This window comes from Lactuca virosa, chromosome 4 (genome assembly GCF_052849685.1).
Source record: "Lactuca virosa cultivar CGN04683 chromosome 4, Lactuca_virosa_CGN04683_v6, whole genome shotgun sequence".
Lineage (NCBI taxonomy): Eukaryota > Viridiplantae > Streptophyta > Magnoliopsida > Asterales > Asteraceae > Lactuca > Lactuca virosa.
Genome location: NC_136429.1, coordinates 406,507,622 through 406,529,747, shown reverse-complemented (window position 1 = coordinate 406,529,747; position 22,126 = coordinate 406,507,622). Strand labels below are relative to the sequence as shown.

The window sequence follows — 22,126 nt, the reverse complement described above, 5'->3', positions numbered from 1 at the left end:
ATGCGCTATCATGATCTTAGTACTTGCTCTTACTTATTCATGTGCCTTTGGGTTTAGAAGGGGACTATTACAGTTTCACACAACCAAATATTATCAGAAGGCATTGATGAACTTCTAAGTTTCAATATTCAAGCCCATGTCATATACGAATATGATCAAATCTGATGAAGCCATTATGAACTCGAAGAATGCACAATCAAGACAAATATGAAGAAAGTTCACTAAGAACACATTGTATGAAACAATATGTGACCCCTCGATAGCGAGAATATATGAGTTGGTCCATTAAGGCCCCGTTTGATAGTTGCTGACCGAGAAAGTGCTGACTGAGAAAGGTTTGTCTGAGTAAGAAATTCTGACTGAGTAAGAAATCATGTTGTTTGATTGAAAATCTAACTGAATGTGCTGACTGGTGCAAAATGACCATTTTACCCCGATGATCTACACGTTTCTATGCAATATGAAGATGATGATGATGATAATAATAATAATAATAATAATAATAATAATAATAATAATAATAATAATAATAATAACAAAAACAACAACAACAACAACAATAATAATAATAATAATAATAATAATAATAGACATTAATAATAATAATAATAATAATAATAATAATAATGTATACAAAACTTCCAGCATAATAGACATTAAATATATTATTTTAGAATTAAAACACAAAAAGTCATTCAGCTTGTTGGTAAACACCATCCCTTCTACAAAGGGGACCTAAGTTCTAATCCCGTAACCTTCATTAGCTGCGAATTTTTATCCAAGCCAAGGATACTATTGGAAACTCTCGCTTTCTTTCTGGGTCAGCCATCTCCCAACTTCTTTCTCGGTCAGACCTTGCTTTCCGAGTCAGACGTCAAGATTTTGTCTATCAAACACCTTTCGTCTGACCGAGTCAACCAAAAATGTCTGACCTGACTCGGTCAGATGCATATCAAACAGGGTCTAAGTGTTACTAACCGTGCCAACTATGTTAGTGACCTTTGAAAATGGACTTTGACAATAAGTTCAACTGATTAGTCAGAAGGTTGATTGTTGGAAAGGGTTCAAAAAGTCAAGGGTTTCATATACCAAAGTGAAACAACCATAACATTTATTATTTGTTCAAAACTTTCGGATGAACAACTATTTAGACACAAAATTGATATATCTTGCTTCTTGAGGATGTGGTGATAAAATGTACTTAATTCGTGATTCCATTGATTTTTTCTTAGAACTAGAGAGTAATACTACACTGATTATTTTCGGTCAATCTCGAACAAGTTTGGAATAAAGTTGGGGAGGTTTGATCGGTATATTCTTATAACATAATAAATTATATTATATCTATTGAATTGATGTCTAATTGTCTAAGAATTACACTACTTCCATAGAATGTTGAAAATTATGTATAAGTAATTATATAGTCATAAAGTTGACGGAACCTACAAGGAAAATAAGCAAAAGGAAGCTAACAAAATAGGAGATGTGCTAAAGTAGTGCTAAAGTAATGAAGAAAATTTTTCCCGGCCCATTTATTTTGGATCTTAAGACATTTCAACTCCACAAACGTTGCTGAATCTTCTCCTTGACATTTCTTCAGGTCTTTTTTCACCTTTTCAACTTTAGTCCCTCTTCCCTCCATGAAACAACAATGGCGATTGGAAAACCTCGTGCTAACAAGAGATCTTCCGGTATTTCATGTTCTTCGGCCGTGACAATGGCGGTTCTTGTTACGGTGTGTGTTTTAGGTGTCTGGATGCTAACCTCCAGTTCAGCTGTTTATCCATCGACCACCACTCAGATCAATAACTTGCGTGATGATACCTTGTCGGATATCAAACGTCGTTTTGTAAAGTACCATCGAAAAATCCCCCATGACGCTAGTAAAGATAAACGTCTTGATCACACCACTAATGCTAGTCTTTCTGAAGACAATCATAGCGATTTTCTTCTGGATGCTATGCAAAATGAAGATGAATCGAAATCACACAATGATCTGGAAAACATTCAAGAAAAGGGCAAAGATTACAAGCTCCAGGTGGATGAAAGCTCGGGTGAGGTTCGGTTTTCTAATATCGAAGTTGAACCTAAACAAGAAAGCATGGGCAATGATGTGGATGATGAGGCCGAGAGTCTGAATGATAGTGATGCGGGAAAACAAGAGGCTGAGCAACTCCAAGAGGAAGCTATAGAAAAACAAGAAATGGAAATATCGACTACAGTAGTCAAAGATAGCCTGAATGAAATGGAAGGGGAAGCATCGGCAGAAGAGGAACAGAAGCAAATAGCTCAAAAGATTAAAGAAAATACCATGACGAGGGGTGATCAAGATAGTGGAAATGAATATGATCAACAAAGTGATATGGGGAACCAAGTTGATAAACAAACAGAACCTGGTGGTGAAGATGACACGCAGGAATTGGAGGACAACAAGGAACAAGAAAGTGTCAATGAAGGAAAAGAAAAAAGGATGCAGAATCCAGAAGAAAAAGAAGAACAAGAAGAAGAAGAAGAAGAAAAAGAAAAAGAAGGAGAATCTCAACAAGGGGTAATGAGTGATGATCAAGTGCAAGAAGATGATGATGAACCAATAAAATCTCACTCAATAGCATCCGAGACAAGAGCCCAAGCTGAAAATCGAGAAGAATTAGATGTTAGACAGAAAATGGAACAAGCTAAAATCGAAACCAACACAACCGAATTAGCTGCAGTTAAAGAGCGTTCTTCTCAGATACCACATAAGTCAGAAACTGATCAGGTTTATCAACCAGAAGACCAAAAGGAGAGACGAGAAGAAGATATTAATGGTACTAGTGAGACCACTAAGATGGCGGATAACATTGACATGTACGGGTACCATTGGAAGTTATGCAACGTCAAGGATGGGACAAACTACATACCTTGTTTGGATAACGAGATAGCAATAAGAAATTTGCATCATTGGCAACACAACGAACATAAGGAGAGACATTGCCCAAAGGAGACTCCCGATTGTCTTGTCCCTCTCCCAAGGGACTATAAGACACCTATTCCATGGCCTCAAAGTCGAGATAAAGTACGAATACTCTTACTTATAAAGCGCTTCTTTCTTGGTGTTGGTGATTCTTTATAAGTTCTACTATTTGGACAATCAATCAGATTTATTTAACGAATATTAGGATATAAATGGCAGATATGGCTCCATAATGTGCCCAGCAAGGCCTTGTCAGATCTAAATGGGCGCCAAAACTCGGTGAAGGTAACAGGAGAAATCATCACTTTCCCTAGTGCTGGAACTCGATTTCTACATGGTGCGGGTCATTATATTGGCTTCTTAGAAGAGGTGAGAGAACTCATGTACAAAAGTATTCGCTAGTTTGAAAAAGTATTTATATAGAACTTATAAAATATTTCGAAAATCAATATAGGCAGTGCCTGAGATTGCATGGGGGAAGCACACAAGAGTAATTCTTGATGTAGGATGTGGTGTAGCGAATTTTGGAGGATATCTCTTCGATAAAGACGTTCTAGCAATGTCATTCGCCCCTAGAGATGACCATCAAGCTCAAATCCAATTCGCTTTGGAAAGAGGGATACCTGCGATTTCTGCCATCATGGGCACTCAACGCCTTCCATTTCCTAGTAACGTTTTTGATCTGGTGCATTGTGCTCATTGCAGAGTACCTTGGCACAAAGAAGGTTCTCCGTTCTCATCTCACCTCTTTGATTATATATTACCTTAAACACAGGTGTTACAATCTTTCAAACCGTTTGAAGTATATGTTGCTTTGGTTTCTTTTAAGGTGGCATCCTTCTTTTGGAGGTTAACCGTATGCTTCGCCCCGGAGGTTACTTCGTTTGGTCAGCAACACCAGTTTACAGAACACATGAAGAGGATATTCAAATATGGAAAGGTATTATTCGATGTTTTCATATCAATTTCGTACTTAATGATTATATTGTGTTTGGGATATAAGAGCCAAACCTATAAAATTTAGCCTTCTATTCTCCTCCCACCATTGCACTTTCTACCAATATTTGCCGTTCCTTCTGACATCGGTCACCATTGCCTTCCTTGGCGATTAAGAGAGATTAAGAGACACCGCCACACCTTTTATCTCTAACCAGTCTAACTGGCACTGCATTTCAGCCTCATGGATCATTTGTTCTACCCACCTGTCTGTTAGAATTCAGAACCAAAAACATACAAATAAAGACAAAAAGAGAAAAATGATAGAGGGAAGAAGAATTATGTGATTCACATGATTAGGTAATCGTGCTAGGTCCACACGTGGTTAGAGAGTTTTATTACTTTGTAATAATGTTTACAATTACAATGAGATCTACATATAGTGCAGGAACCAGTACTAGGTCCTAGTAGCAGCAATAAGGTCAATAAGCAATCATATTCTACAACTCAACAATATCGCACTTGGAGACTTATGAACAACCTAAAAGTCTTCCAATGTGTGTAAGGTAGAATAAATAATTAATATTGCTTTTGAAAACATTTAAGCATTTTAAATCTTAGTTGGGGAATTTAGGTCCCAAAAGTTCAAATTTAAACCGTTTTAGTATCTAAGATAAGTATGTGAGTGTGATCAATCCATATCAAAAAAAAAAAGTTAAGTTTTAACCATTACATAGGGTTTGGCGTTCTAAATGGCCAAGCAATCTTCAAATAATCATCTACTTTATCTTCTATTTTGAGTATATGTAAAAAGTATAACATTATGGTTGGGGCCTAGTAAATAAATCATGACATAAACTCTTGAAGGGAATTGGATAATGGCAACACTCGACCCCCAAAATATTTAAAAAAAAAAACATGAAAAGTGTTTATTATAGAATTTGGGACAAAAGTATTTAGAGTTAAGCATGTCAAACAAGAATAAAACTTTTATCACAACATAAATGCAATACATACGCTTCCAGATTTCCTAACCCAAGTTTCCTCTCTCAACAAAGCCCTTTCATACTAAGGGCCAACATTGTAGGAATGTCATAAATAAGATAGTGACATCCAGGGCCGGTCCAAAACAATTTTAGGTCCGTGGCAAAATAAAAAAATGGGGCCCTTCGTAATATATATATAGTTTTTTTTTCATTAAAAAAGGTGGCACCTTTATAGAATTTTATTAATTAGAAAAAACAATACAATGGACTCCCAAATTATTGAAAGGAAAAAGCTTTCTAGAGACCCGGAAGCCAAACAACCTAACAACTAGTAATACAAAACAACAAAATAAAAATGCACATTATCTGAACTCCAAGATATATACATATCAAACATAAAACTAAAGAAAGTTATGTTTTTCGAGCTTTTTTGGATACAAAGTCATCAGTAATAGCATCAGGTTCAATATTATCCAACAAATCTTTTTCAATGCATATATGTACCTACTGTTGGATGCATGTGATGCTGTGAATAACCTCTAAGAAATTGAATAATGTGATCAATAGATGTGGGAATCCAACCAAGAGTAGAAGAGCATAGCAATTGAAAAAGCCCATCACAAGCATAAATTTCTGAAGTCCAGAATAACAGGGAAATCAAAACTAAGAAGATCAACATTTAAAAATTGAAATTAAGACAATGAATAAGAAATCATCTCTAAAAAATATCAAGAATGACTTACAAAAATTCAAGGGATGGCTGAGATTGACAATCATAAGGGAACTCAGATTCTAAGATTCTACAAAGTAACACAATATAAAATTAAGTTTAGAAAAGATTCATATAAAAATTTAATAAAACAGAAAAATAATTTTTTTTAAAAAGGTTAGAAAGTAGAACTTATAGATATTCACAATCAGAAGGTGCGATACTCAAACTCTACTTGCGATTTCTTCTCATTTTCGATAAGAGTAGAAGACTTTGACTCTCGATTCTCAATCACAGCAGTGGTCTGGTGCTATTTTGCTATTCCAGAAAAAAGGAAACTTCAAATTGAAATAACAATGGCAAAGAATCGAGTTTCAGACTTTCAGTGCTCAGAAATCGTGAAAAAAAAAAAGAAGTAAATAGCAATAAGACTCTCGATTTACTATTGATATTGATATCTGTAGTATGATACGGTGAAATCTGAAAAAAAAAAAAAAAAAAAAAAAAAAAAAGGAGAACCAACTTGTTGTTGACAAAATCAGAAAATCAGAAAAGATGAGGAGAAATCGATTAACTTGAAATTTAAATAAGAAATAGAAGAAATCGATTAACCATTGCTTTTGGAATCTGGAGAAGACGTTTGGATTTTCCATAGAAATGGATTTTTGAAGAGTTATGGCACCTTGGAAGTCGAACAGCACACGCCAGTTATCCCGCTTCCTCTTCGCTTCCACTTTTGGACTGGGCGAGTACTGGGGGTTTGGGCTTCGAATAATCAGCCCAATATGCTTAAAACTAGTGGGCTGTTACTGTATAACTAATATAAGAAGTATAAAATGGGGGCCCTTTGGCATTTGGGGGCCCGGGGCGGTCGCCCAGCTTGCCCAGGCCCATGGGCCGGCCCTGGTGACATCACACCTAAAACCTGTTTAGATGCCCAAAAATAAATCCTGATATTTTGTAAGCATATAATCATCCCACATGAAATATTGAATAGGTTTGTAACGCATATCCCATAAGCATATTAGCTTATGTGGTAACTCATACCGAAATCCGGTAACTAATAGCAAGATGCGGCAAATAGTATCGCATATGGGATTATCCAAAAAGTGGCAGGGAAAGACTTAAGTCAACACATGCTAGGTGATATGGACATATATTATGCTCAAATATGTTCATTTTAAATCATACATTTTCCCCATAGGAATACCATTTTGAGAATAGTTTTCATGAATGCACCAGGTATATATAATATCCACATAGCATTTAAGAGTTGTATTATATAGAAAGTAATTTCAAAACCGTCTATAACTGTTTATAAGAACATGTTCTTCTGGTATTTATCTACATTAGTCCTTAATATCACTTCACTTCTAAGCACGAACAAAAACCTTAATGGTCAACTATTATTAACAATGACTAATTGCGTAAATCTAGTTTAAACCTTACTTCCAACCTATCTTAATTTAACCAATGTATAACCTATTAGAAATAATAAGGAAGTTATGCAATCATTTTAAAATGAATTTGCCAAAGTTGAGATATCCATATTACAGATATCACATCCATATTGCTGACATAGATATTCATATTGCATATATGAATATCCATATTGTAGACATGGCCATATATCAGACATTTATATCGATACTGCAGACATTTATACCCTGAACAATAACATATAGTTTTGTCTAGATTTTATTTAAAGTTGTTCAAACCTCTTCCAACACCTCCTAAACTACTTCCAATGATCCTAAATGTGTACTAACATCTTAAAAAAAAAATTAAAACGTTTATAATACATTATTTACACAAGGGTTAAGGATTCAATGACATCTTAGAACTCCCAAAAAACTTCATTATGATGAATAATTGTCACATGAACTTCAAAATGGGATATAATCTCAAAATCATCAACACACGGGAATACAATGGACTTTGCATGTTTAGATTTATGACATGAAGTTCTGACAGTTAGTTTGCTAGTTCATGTCATGATATAAAACTAAAACTCTCTTGAAGCTATCAAGCAAGTTTAAAATCTCAAACTAACTCCATTAATGATCATGTCTCCTAATGATAGTTTCATTAGATCACTTATACTTCAATTTATCATTGGTTGGGTTTGGAACTTCCAAATGGCATTCAAGCTCCAAATTAAAAAATGTAAAGGTGATTTGAGTGTAGATTCATGAACACGTGGTTAAAAAAAGTTATCAACTCATTCCTATGCTTTTAATCAACATAAATTTTAGATTGCGGTAAATCCCCAAACCCTAGATTGATTTAAGAGGAAGAACAGGAAGGAATTATACCTTTAAGGCTTTCGAAGTAGGATTTTAACTCTAATCCTTTATAGGCACTTCTAAATTAATTTGAATAGTCCATCTAGAAGAAAATCGCTATTCCTCATCCTTCCTAAATCAAGACTTTATTCTAATCTTTGACAACTTACATTTATGGCCATTTACTTTTAAGTTTTACACTAATAAGACCACCTAACCTTAACAAGTATGGCCATTTACTTTTAAGTTCTACACAAATAAGACCACCTAACCTTAACAAGTCTTAGCAAGTTATATTTTTTTCCAGTAAGAATATGGAAAATCAACATCTTGACATTTTCAACCTATGTTTGGTCAAATCTAAGTTTCATAGAATTGATAGTTTTAGTCCCCGTTACCTTAATTTTATATTTGCACCCAATTTAACTTCATGATACTCTTTAAACTTTTAATTTAATTAATATTAATTTATTTCGATTCTTTTTTTAATTAATAAATATTTAATTTAACTATTTAAATTTTATTTTATTCTTTGAAAACTAAGTTGTAATAAAAAGGACTAAAATTCTAGGCCCATTATGCGGATGTTATATGTGTAACCTTCACTCTCTAGTTTTCCGCCTTGTCACCAATATTTAGGAAGACCATTTGAATTTCAGTATAGCTTCAACTTCTCCGTTCTCACCATCTTGGTAGACATATATATTGGATTCTTATTACAAAGGATTTTCCTCAAAAACTCAATGTGTTTATTCTTATAAATATCATAAAATACGTCAAACTACCCATTAATGATACATAGCAACTATATTCATCTATTCCTTTGCTTCATTTTTTGTTGTAAATGTCTCTTTGAGAGCTTCAGCTGAATCCCCAAATGTGTTTTTACGGATTTAGTATCATAGATGATAAACTTCTTCAAAACTCAATGATCCACATTAGTCAAATTCTTATTATTGGGACAAGGAAACTATATATATTAGGATGCTTCCAAATCACCTTTTTGGTTCATCAATAGAACTGATGTTTATTTTATATGAATTATCTCATTTGGATATGATATTGTGAAAATGTCATTACACTTTTTCTCCAAATGTTTTCAAAAGTGCAATTATATTTTGTGATTAAAGCAACTCTTTATAGAATATTCAACAACACCTTTGCAATGTCTTCTCACTCCCATACCATACCATAGTCACCATAGTCGGACCTATATCATCTTATGCGAACCCATTGCCATATCTTCTCTCTCGATCTACACCATAATCTCATATAAGTCCATCGAGCCACTTATTGATGATACTTATATCATCATATTGTTTGGGGACTCAATATGCAAAACTAACTCTAACCTATATTTACTTTTTCATAGAAAGAAAAAACTTGAGGCACTAATTGTTACAAGCTCTTTATGTGTCTTGACTCTCTTCTTTCTTCAAACGCCCTCACAGATTCTTCTTGTCGTGCGAACTAATCTATCTAACTCTTCTTGAGTTATAAATAGATATATACTAACATCTTCCACAAATAAACAATATCATAGTAGATGTTTTGCAATATTCCTTGACGAAAATTTGTTGCATGTTCTTGTCTGAAGCATAAGACATTTTCTCACCCTTATACAAAATATTAGTGCCTTTGTGAAACAACTGATTAGATTTGGTATAAATAGCTTCAAACATAGTTATTTTTCCCCTTTTATCTCTCTACCAACCCAGTGTTTCATGCTTGCATGCATCATACATAACACGACTTCCATTGTGAGCAAGAGAAGTTGCTTACAAATATTTATAAGTTCTATTTACCTCTAAAGAAGCACAAATTGTTAACATATTCACCAAACAAATGCCCATTTCATGAGATTTATTTCTATATTCGAACATTTAGGTTCACGCCTACCCTTTGCTGACGGAGGCATATCAAATTGAATACGTTTCGTTTGATCATATTGTGTATTCAAGCCTTTAGGTTAGAGTTTATGTGTAGGTCGCCTTTTCTGAAATCAAGAAAACAAAACCAAGGAAATGGAATAGAGAATTAACGTTTTTAGGCGATATAAGGGACGTCCACGTGATGTAATTGTATATTTCTTCTATTATTCACTTGTTTCAAATTTGATACAGTAGCAACCCTAGCTATAAATATTTGTAATCGTAAAACCCATAACAACTATATAGCGTAGACCTTAAACAACTAAATTCAACAAAATAAAATGGGTCCATACCATAGGGGTTGTACCCCAAGCACCCGTTGTGGGTCATAAGAAAATAGGTCCACAAACGACCATCTGCCTACTCCAAACACTTATCGCTTAGATCTCTCATTTCAAGTTTTTTCACTTTCATCCGGTTGGATCATAAATTCATTGGGATCACTAAATTCGAAGTCACATGCTAACAATTCTAAACCATGACTTGAGTTGTCTTCAAGCATCAAGGATTCCCAAGAATCATCTCCTTCCCGCCAGTTTTCCACGAAGGGACTTACCTCCTATGAACATTAAGCAAGTCCAAGTAATTTTTTATGTTCTCTACTGGTAGCGTATTTGTTAACATATTGGTTAAGTTCTCTTTGGTATCTATCTTCTATGTTTAGTTTGATAGCAATAGTCTTCACCTTCTCATGATAGATTAGATTCTTTTCTAGACTTAACTCACTTTGAATCTTACAATACAAAGTAGGCTTCCCCACCTTCTATACAAGACTTTGAACAAAACCATGTAGCCATACACACTCATTTATCCCTTCATTCATTGATATGTGTTTTATTATTCATAAGGAAACTGCAGGTTATAATATTTCCTTCCAACAGATAACACATCTAAATAAAGTAAAAATATAGTATGTCAATGATCTTCTTTTCACTTAGTCAACACCATGATTCGAGTAGACATAGCCAAACATACCAATCAAAAATTGATAGTATCATAAACTAGAAGAATATTAGACTTTCCTTTCAAGTATTGCATATACTTGGCTGCTTCCTATTAATCATTCCCCATATTACTTATAAACTTGCTTACCAAACTAACTACATTAGCTAAATAAAGTCTATAATATATCGTAGCATAACTAAGACTTCAACAACACTCAAATATGCAACACTGCTAATGCAATCCTTTACCTCAGCTATAGTCAGGATAGTCCTACAATGAAGTTTATAATGTGATGGTAACCATTTTTTTTGATCGATATATAATGATCCACATATTTTCTAAATATATATTTGTTGAGATGCATATAGCATCCTCGCTCTTTTATTCCTTCAAATCTCCATGCACAGTATCTTCTATGTTGTATCTAAATCATTTATCTCGAACTTACTTTTTAGTAAAGCTTTCAAGTCATTATATTCATCCATATTCTTAGCTTTAGTTAACATTTTATCCAAATATAGTAATAAATATATGTCGGAACCATCAGGCATTTACTTCGAGTAGACACAATCATCAAAAAGGTTGTGAATATAAACATGAAAAATCATAAATGGATCAACCATTTAGTAACGTCCCAAACATACAGCCCAAAAATTGCATTTTTAAATACGTTATTATAAAACCAACAGTATAATAAAACATCCATGATATTGTGTCATGTCAAAATCAAAGTAGAAATAATCAAAACATGTTATCATAAAACAATATCAGAGTGTAATCCCAAAGATCTCATGTGCGGAAAACCATAGTGTGATGTGCTGCGATCCAGCCGGCTCCTGTCCTTTAAATACGAGTACCTGAAACCAAAACTGTAAACCGTAAGCACGAAGCTTAGTGAGTTCCCCCATCATACCACATACCATATAAACACATAATGCCTAGCATATCTGGGTGCTGGCCTCCCCTTCGGTATCTTTCAACTGGTAACTGCCTAGCATATCTGGGTGATGGCCTCCCCTTTAGTATCTTTCAACCGGTAACTGCCTAGCATATCTGGGTGATGGCCTCCTGATGAACCAATGAATCGAGTAATGAATTAATCAGAGTATGAATTCAAGTAAGAATATGAGATTTGAACACAGGATGTAAATATGATCTTGTTATGCTCTATTATGCTTTCGAATTCTTTACAGAGTATAGTAGACAAGTCTGTAAAAGTTCTTATCTAACTCTAGTAAATAACCCTATTTATAGGGAACTGAAAGCATACAAAAAATATACTAAGGCATTAACTCTAAAGCTTCGAATAAAAGCGCCCTAGTAAAATACATTACAAAACATTCGAAGAGTCCAAAACATACTTCGACTAATTACAACAATTCGACCCTTACAATCTCCTCCTTTGTAATCATAGTCGAAGTCTTCAATTTGTAAGAAGTGTGATGGAATACAGTAATACTCTTCGAATCTCTGTGTACCAGGAGATAATCTTCTTCAGCTCTTTCTTGTCACCTTCATTGTTCTTCTTGCAATGATTCATACGAACAATCAAGTTCGTATATTTAGATGTTGAATATCTCTCGACTTCACTTGCTTGGAATAAGAACCGTTTAGACTTTCCAGCTTTGTCTTTTCCTGCGAAGACAATTCCAAAAGGCTTCAGGAAAATTTCACCATCAGCATACTTCTTCAATTCCGCCTGAGTCTTCGTAGGAGCCATCGGAGCTTTAATTTCCATTCCTTTGGCAGTAGCTAATTCAACATCTGTTAATGCCAAGCACTCATAATAGTTTTCGATAAAAATCTTGATGTGAGCTACTCCAAGCTTGAATTCATCTGGTTCTGTGTTTTGAAGGTATGAGAATGATTTGTCTTTCAAAAGTAATGCAACTTGTATAAGATTATACAAGTTCATTAATGGAAAATCTGCAACAGTGAATTCGCAAATATTTCCATTTGCCCTGGCAACCACATACTTAACATTTTGGACTGTGTTTTCGAAAACCACATCCTTTTTCATACTTATAACCTTCTTGATTTTTATTAAAGACCAAACTTCCTCAGGGGATTTTCCAAGAACAGCATGAAAACGAATTTTCATGTGTGTACCTTCATCTTTATTTTTAAAATTCCCTTCTGCTTTGAACTGAGGCATGATAAACATCATTTCGTTTATGGGAAAATCCAGCTGGCTTGCATCAGTATTTGTGACCAAATAACTCTGCTTTGGTTTCTTCTCGAATGTATACATGTGATTAAAAGCAACCTTGGCCTCAATTGTTTCGTAATTATAATGTTTGGCTGGATCACCTTTATCCATTCCCTTCGGATCACTAGCACGCTGAGTCATAATACTTTGAATAATCCTCAGTTTTTCAAGTTCAGCTTCTACTTCAGCCTTCTTTTCCTCTTTCGATTTTTCCACTACAATTGATTTGCCTTTATCTTTCAAGGCTTGATTTTCAGTTGTCTCTTTTGGTTTTGAACCACTCCCACCAGTCTCCAAAGATTTACCAATCACAATTCCTTTCGAAATTGGTCTTGCAATTGGCATTGTTGTTACAACAGTTGAAGTAACAAGCGATGGGTTTTAGGTACAACAAATAAACTAGAAACAATTCCTAAGTTCACATGCAACCTACTTTGGATCTATGTTTTAACTATTGAACATACAACTTTGAATTGCAAAACAAGAACCCTAGAGGAGAGAGGCTAATTTCGAAATTAACAAACTAGGGTTTAGGGTTTACATACCTTTCAATTGTTATAGCAAACAATTAATATTCCCTTGATCTTGATCTTGATCTTCTTGGAAGCTTTAGCACCACAAGTGTAATGCCTCTAATGGAATCACACCCAAACTAGCAAGAAGGAAAGTAGAAGAAGAGAGAGAGGATGGAGTATGCAAAATCTCGGCCTTAGGGTTTCTTCCAAAGAAAGAGTACCAAAAACATGAACCAGGAGGCTCCTTATATAGCTGAGGGATCTAGGGTTTAAGGGAAACCCTAGTTATCCTTTGCTTAGGGCCTAAGCAAACCCAAGGGCCTTATCCAAGCCCCTATGGACGAAATTATTAGGGTTTCCCCTAAAGATTTCGTCCACCCTCTTCCAAGGGGGTTCTAGAGCCTTCCACTCAACTATTAGATAATTGCAAACTAGTCCCTGTACCTTATAATTAATTCTTTTAACCCCAAAATCAATTCTGATTAATTTCTGGCTAACAATTAATTAAACATAATGATTTCTAATTATTATGTTAATCCATTAACATATTAATAAATCATTTATATATATATATTAATTTATTAATCTTATAAATTAATATCTCTCCTTTCATAATTTCCTTGTCCAGTTGCTAGGTTGAGGGCAACCCAAAAGGACTGTGCTGCTGTCAATTCAAGTACATACCAATTATAGTTATGGGCTTAGACACCTAATCCAACAGTCTCCCACTTGGATAAGTCTGTAACTATAATTGCTAGTATGCCTTCTAAATTTGACCAGCAAATTGTAGCTTCCAAAAAGCTGCTGCCGAACTCTGACCCAGTCAGTTATGTGTCCTAAGATAAGTGATCATATAACCCTTCGTTCTGCTTGATATCCCCAGACAAAAGACATGGAATATAATCAATCTCTTTGTCCAGAATCTATGTTTCCCGATTCCTGATTTGTGATGATGTAGGACTTCTAATTGAACACATCAATTTAGTCCTGGCTGGGCCCAGCACATAAGTCAACACCAAATCATCGAGGGGCCCACAGATATCGCTTTTCCTGTTAGGGCAAAAGGAACGAATAAACGTTGACTCATATGCTTGTATCTTTTACTCATCAAATTATGCATGACAATACGTTTTATAACACCAAGTTACTGATGCGTTTTCGTATCACCAATGCACAACCGACTTGTAAATTACAACTCATATATCTTCGTTTCAAGATTATAAGATATTATCGTCTCAGTATTACTCGTGATGAATTCCATGAAGTAATACTCTGAGCGTGGGTTTATCCAATACTCAAATCTCAATTTCTGAGTACTCATGAACATTGCAGCAATTCTATTGCCATGTCTATCCTTAGACAATCTGCAATCCAATTCATGACAGTCTTAATTCAGTACTTACTTCCAAGAGTACGAGCGACTGTGGAGTTTGAATAATCTCATTATTCAGGAAGTAAAACATGCAAAAATGAAACACAATAATAAACAATTGACAAAAGGTAGTAGCCAAACTTATAAATAATACTTTATTATTTAATCACCAAAAGTCAATTACATTTACTTTGTTACAAGTTTCAAAAACTAATCTAACTACTAAAACTAATATCATCTTTCAGTCCTATGCTCCGAGCATGCTGAATATGCTTAGCCCTACTCAGACCCTTTGTGAGGGGATCTGCTGGGTTATCTTCAGATGACACCCTCTTTACTATAAGATGGCCTTCTTCAACTCTATGTCTGATGAAATGGTACTTTCTGTCGATATGTCTGGTCTTACCATGATCTCTCGGTTCCTTTGTCAAGGCAACCGCTCCTTCATTATCGCAGAACAGTTCCATAGGCTCCTGGATGGTTGGAACAACTCCGAGATCCCCGATGAAGTTCCTCAACCAAGCTGCTTCTTTCGACGCTTCACTTGCTGCAATGTACTCTGATTCACAAGTAGAATCAGCCACCGTATTTTGCTTGGAACTCTTCCAAGTAACTGCTCCTCCATTCAGTAAAAACACCCAGCCCGACTGAGAACGGAAGTTATCTCTATCCGTCTGAAAGCTGGCATCACTGTAACCATCTACTCTCAAAGTATCACTGCCACCAAGCACAAGGACCCAGTCCTTTGTCCTTCGCAAATACTTGAGTATATTCTTAACTGCTATCCAATGAGCTCTACCTGGGTTTCCCTGATAGCGACTGACCATGCTCAAAGCAAATGCCACATCAGGGCGAGTACATGTCATAGCGTACATGATCGATCCGACAGCGGAAGCATAAGGTACATGACTCATGTCATCTATTTCAACATCTGTACTTGGGCATTGAGTCTTACTCAATTTGGTATTGCTCTGGATAGGTAGCTCTCCCTTCTTGGAATTTTCCATACTAAACCTCTTTAGTACCTTATCCAAGTATGTGCTCTGACTAAGTCCAATTAGTCTCTTCTTTCTATCTCTCAATATTCTAATCCCAAGAATATAGGCAGCTTCTCCAAGGTCTTTCATGGCAAAACACTTTCCAAGCCAAGACTTAACTTCTTTCAAGGTTGGAACGTCGTTACCAATGAGTAATATGTCATCGACATACAACACCAGAAAAGTTACTATACTCCCACTAGCTTTGATATACACACAGAACTCATCTTCACTTCTAGAGAAACCAAATTCTTTGACTTTCTCATGGAAGCAAAGATTCCAACTGCGAGATGCTTGTTTCAATCCATAAATGGATTTCTCAAGCTTGCACACTCTATTAGGGAACTTTGCATCAACAAAACCCTCTGGCTGACTCATGTAAACATCTTCAGCCAACTTCCTATTAAGGAAAGCAGTTTTGACATCCATCTGCCAGATTTCATAATCATGAAAGGCAGCTATGGCGAGCAATATCCTAATAGATTTAATCTTAGCCACTGGCGAGAAGGTTTCATCATAGTCAACCCCTAGGGTTTGAGTGAAACCTTTTGCAACCAGTCGAGCCTTGAATGTGTGCACATTTCCATCCATGTCTGTCTTCTTCTTGAAGATCCATTTGCACCCAACTGTCTTACGACCTGGTGCACTATCAACCAAATTCCAAACTTGGTTGTCATACATGGACTTAATCTCGCTGTCCATTGCCTCTTTCCACTTGGAAGCCTCTGGACCTTCCATTGCTTCCTTATAAGTGACTGGTTCATCTAAGTTTACCAGTGTTCTGTCACTTATGAATGTGTCACCATCTGAAGTAATATGGAAACCATACAACTCAGGTGGCACACTCACCCTAGTGGATCTTCTAAGAGGTAATGAGTTATCGATTGGTTCAACAGGAACTGTTTCCTCTGGTTGAGTGCTAGTGTCATCTAAGGTTCCTTCATTGGCTGAATCTTGAATTTCTTCAAGGTCAATAGTGCTCCCACTGTCCTCTTTGAATATGAGCTCTCTTTCAAGAAAGACTCCTCTTCGTGCTACAAAGACCACGTTTTCACTAGGCCTGTAGAACAAATATCCAAAAGACTGCTTTGGGTAACCAATGAAAACACATTTCTCACTTCTAGCTGCTAGCTTGTCGTGAGTCTCTCGTCTTACGAAAGCTTCACAACCCCAGACTTTAATATGTGCTAACGAGGGAACTTTCCCTGTCCACATTTCGTGAGGTGTTTTGGCAACCTTCTTTGTAGGGACAAGATTGAGGATGTGGGCGGCTGTCTCTAAGGCATACCCCCAGAAGTGAATAGGAAGCGAAGCCCGACTCATCATAGAACGAACCATGTCTAACAAGGTTCGATTGCGCCTCTCAGCTACACCATTTAACTGTGGTGTCCTAGGAGGAGTCAATTGTGAGACTATCCCACATTCTTTCAGATAGTCGTTAAACTCGATACTAAGATACTCCCCGCCTCTATCGGATCTAAGTATCTTTATCTTTCTGCCCAATTGATTTTCGACTTCATGTTTAAACTCTTTGAACTTTTCAAAAGTTTCTGACTTATGCTTGATCAAGTAGATATATCCATATCTGCTATAATCGTCAGTGAAAGTCACATAGAATCGATTAGCATCTCTTGTAGTTGATCTGAAGGGCCCACACACATCTGTGTGTATGAGATCCAACAGACCTTCACCTCTTTCACAAGACCCTGTGAATGGTGATTTTGTCATCTTTCCCAAAAGACAAGATTCACACATATCATCTGACTTTAGGTCAAATGATTCCAACACTCCATCCTTTTGGAGTTGGGCTATGCGTTTCTTGTTAATGTGTCCAAGACGACAATGCCACAAGCATGCCTTGTCTACACTATTAGACAAGTCAATATTAAGTACACTATTTCCTAAGCTATCAACACAAGTCACTGTTTCATATACACCATTACAAGGCAAAGCTTCAAACATAAAAACACCATTCTTATAAACAGAAATTGAACCATTCAAATCATTAAAAGAATATGTAAAACCTTGTCTGAACAATGCATGAAATGAAATAATGTTTCTCGTCATCTCAGACGAATAGCAACAATTTATTAAATCTAATCTAACATCATTACTAAGCAGAAGCTGATAAACTCCGATCTTGGTTACTGGTGAAGACTTTCTGTTTCCCATGATCAGGTTTATCCTTCCTCGTTCTATCTCCTCACTTTCCTTTAGACCCTGCAAATCAGAACAGATATGAAAACCACATCCTGTGTCAAGGACCCATGAACGAGAAGATAATGAGTTATTAGCAGAAATAGTGTAAATACCTGCCGAAGATGGCTTCACTTTGCCATCCTTGATATCTTGCAGATATTGTGGGCAAGATCTCTTCCAATGCCCCTTTTGGTTGCAGTAAAAGCAAACTGCCTCTTTTGGATCAGAAACATGGGGAGTGGAACCATTGGGCTTAGCCTTTGGGCCATTACTAGATGACCCAGCTTGAGCCTTGCTCTTCCAGTTTTGCTTGGGAGGACCTTTCCTCTTTTTCCCCTTTCCCTGTCCAATAGCCAAAACAGGGGCACTAGCAGGTGTGGAGGGTATACTTTTACCCTTCATCCCTGCCTCAGCTGTCTGCAACAAGTTGTGCAATTGGGCCAAGGTCTGCTCAGTATTGTTCAAATGGTAAGTTAGAATAAACTGACCATAACATTCAGGAAGTGAGTTCAAGACCATGTCAATGGCCAATTCCTCATCAAAGTGAATATTGAGCTTGACCAAACGCTCTATGTAGCGTTGCATTCTTTGCACATGTGACACAACCGACTCCCCATCTTTCATCTTGCAAGCCATGAGTGACTTGACTACTTCGAACTTTTCTTGACGAGCTCGCTTATGGTACTTTTCCATAAGGTCCTTGTTCATCTCGAAAGGCCAGTAGTCCTCATAGTACCTCTGCAGTTCTGGGGACATAGTTGCCACCATGATGCATGCCACTTTGGTAGCATCATCGTAATGTTTCTTGTAGGCAGCAAGATCTTCAGGAGTAGCTTCATTCTCATCAAGCTCTTTGAGCTCCTTTTCAAGAACATATTCTTTGTTCTCGAAACGAAGAGCCATCTTGATGTTGCGCATCCAATCGTTATAGTTTGAGCCATCCATAACGACTTTGGAGCATATATTGAGCAAGGAGAAGTTCTGGTTGGAGGAGGATGAAGTAGAAGTGTTTCCAGGAGTAGACATCTGAAAAGAAAGAAAGTTTTAGTTAGATTTCAAGATACCTTAATAGAATAACCCAAAGATATAATATCAAGGTTAGGATCCAACTATGAAGATTCACAACTCAGAAATGGGATGCCGAGATCCAAGTGCAAATTTCATAAAGGTAGGTGAATGACGATTCACCAATTCCACCATTAGACGAAACAAACGAAGTGAAATTCCTAATTCTTTTGAGATACATTGAAACTATTCAATGGCATGTTTTAATCTCAGATTATGCTCTTCTATTTGTGACTGGGATGCCGAGGATCACAAACAAGATGTGAATAACCATGCAAATGTGCTTGGTAACCTCATTGTCTTTAACTATTGATGTGCTGGTAAACCACACACGCTCCATCAAAATGAAAATTATGAGATACCCATTACTACTCTTTATTGGTGCCTTTTAGTGTGCTGGTTAACCACACACGCTCCACTAACGACCAATAAAGCATAATGTGCAATTTCATGGATTAGCATACTTTTCACATTTTTCCTAAAGTAACTAGAGTTGGGATTTTGAAAACAATGTTCTAGTACTTTTAATATCATTATACTTTTAATGAGAAGTAGTTGTCCTATCAAATCCATTCTGCTAACGACCCTCCACTAATCAAGGAAGCGGTGGGTGAGAGTGGACACCCATTCAACTACCATTTTATAGGCAGTTTCCTTATACCCCCCTTATAGATTAGCTTCGTGAATGAGGCATACTAGCGATTTGACTGACCATATTCTTATACATATAATATTAAACCTTTAATTATAATATATATAAGGTGTGTTTTAAAACTTTTTAAAACTTCAAGGGTTTATATAAATTTCGAAATTTAAGCTATTAATTTCAAATTTAAATAAACCAATTAACTAGATTTAATATTTATCTATTAATTAACTATTAATCAAATTATTAAATCTTGTAAGGATTATCTAATTAAATTAATCAATTAATTTAATCCTAATCCTTATCCCTCTAATTTCGAAAAATAGGGTAAGGATAATTATCCAATTAATCTAATTAAGTAACAATTATCCAAAAACAAGAAACCCTAGTTATCCTCTTAGCATATTTCGAAATTCATAAGGGAGGAGGCTAGGGTTTTCAAAACCCTAACCCTAATTTCGATTAGGGTTCTTTGGAGGCTAGGGTTTTCGAAAAAACCCTTTGATCCAAAACCCTAGAAATCGAAAGATTGGCCTTTAGGGTTTAATAGCTATAAACCCTAATTTGCAATTCAACAATTGTAGCAATTCAATTTAAAACAACAATGGCTCTGATACCACTGATGGGTTTTAGGTACAACAAATAAACTAGAAACAATTCCTAAGTTCACATGCAACCTACTTTGGATCTATGTTTTAACTATTGAACATACAACTTTGAATTGCAAAACAAGAACCCTAGAGGAAAGAGGCTAATTTCGAAATTAACAAACTAGGGTTTAGGGTTTACATACCTTTCAATTGTTATAGCAAACAATTGATATTCCCTTGATCTTGATCTTGATCTTCTTGGAAGCTTTAGCACCACAAGTGTAATGCCTCTAATGGAATCACACCCAAACTAGCAAGAAGGAAAGTAGAAGAAGAGAGAGAGGATGGAGTATGCAAAATCTCGGCCTTAGGGTTTCTTCCAAAGAAAGAGTACCAAAAACATGAACCAGGAGGCTCCTTATATAGCTGAGGGATCTAGGGTTTAAGGGAAACCCTAGTTATCCTTTGCTTAGGGCCTAAGCAAACCCAAGGGCCTTATCCAAGCCCCTATGGACGAAATTATTAGGGTTTCCCCTAAAGATTTCGTCCACCCTCTTCCAAGGGGGTTCTAGAGCCTTCCACTCAACTATTAGATAATTGCAAACTAGTCCCTGTACCTTATAATTAATTCTTTTAACCCCAAAATCAATTCTGATTAATTTCTGGCTAACAATTAATTAAACATAATGATTTCTAATTAATATGTTAATCCATTAACATATTAATAAATCATTTATATATATATTAATTTATTAATCTTATAAATTAATATCTCTCCTTTCATAATTTCCTTGTCCAGTTGCTAGGTTGAGGGCAACCCAAAAGGACTGTGCTGCTGTCAATTCAAGTACATACCAATTATAGTTATGGGCTTAGACACCTAATCCAACAACAAGTTCAGCAGAAACTATTACTGGTTTTGTTGTTGGGATTTTCGAAGAAAAGACTTTTCCCACAACTTTCGCATCTTCTCCACTAGTCTTCGACTCACTAGTTTTTCTTTCTCCCCCTTGCACCCCTGTGAAAACAGGCGGGGCAAACGTTGTTGGAAGAAGACTTGATATGCGAAAGAGATGAGCAAGTTGTTTGTTGAGAATTGCTTTGAAGTGGACAAACTTTTGTGACAAAAATTCAGGTGTAATCAAGGAAGAAGACACCGGCCTGCCAGAAATTTCTTTTAACTCCTTGAGTAAACTTATCACTTCCTCAAAGTTTGTACTTTCAGTTGATGAAATTTGAGTAAGTTGTGGACTCAAACTTTCATATAATTTGACAAATTTGGTGACAGCGTCACAAATTATATCAACCTTTTGATGCAATGATGCATAGTCGTGTTGAACAGTAGCTATTTCTCTTTTCATATCTTCACGAAGTTCGTGAATTTGCAAGTTTACATCCTCTCGAACTTTCTTCACATCTTGAATAAAAAGAACATGTCTTTCCTTTGCAACATTCTTCAACTCTCTTAGATCACCCGCAAATTTCGAATTTTGAGAATTGATTCGAATTTCATTGTTTTGATCATTGAGATCAACTTTCTCCAAAATTCGTGATTCAGAGTCTGTAAGCATTCCAGAGACTTTTGCTCACAACTCTGGCTTCGAACATCTTCAACATCGAATCAATCTCCAGACTTGAAACAGATGAACCACCCCCCAGATCAGCTTGGGATTGAAGTATCGAATTCAACTTCTGATTCAGGATTTTAAATTGTTTCATGGTCATCAGCATATGATCAGGAAACTGTT

General features: G+C 35.9%; 1 protein-coding gene across 1 annotated transcript in view; it reads left to right on the top strand.

Moving 5' to 3' along the window:
- The first annotated feature begins 1,578 nt into the window (after positions 1 to 1,578).
- LOC145108892 (putative methyltransferase PMT24) overlaps positions 1,579 to 22,126 on the top strand; it is a 43,450-nt gene continuing 22,902 nt past the window's right edge. The window contains exons 1-4 of the mRNA XM_079045977.1: positions 1,579 to 3,055; positions 3,173 to 3,322; positions 3,408 to 3,678; positions 3,783 to 3,893. Of these exons, the coding sequence (XP_078902103.1) occupies positions 1,652 to 3,055; positions 3,173 to 3,322; positions 3,408 to 3,678; positions 3,783 to 3,893 (1,936 nt within the window). The 5' untranslated portion in view covers positions 1,579 to 1,651. The remainder of the gene's footprint in view (positions 3,056 to 3,172; positions 3,323 to 3,407; positions 3,679 to 3,782; positions 3,894 to 22,126) is intronic.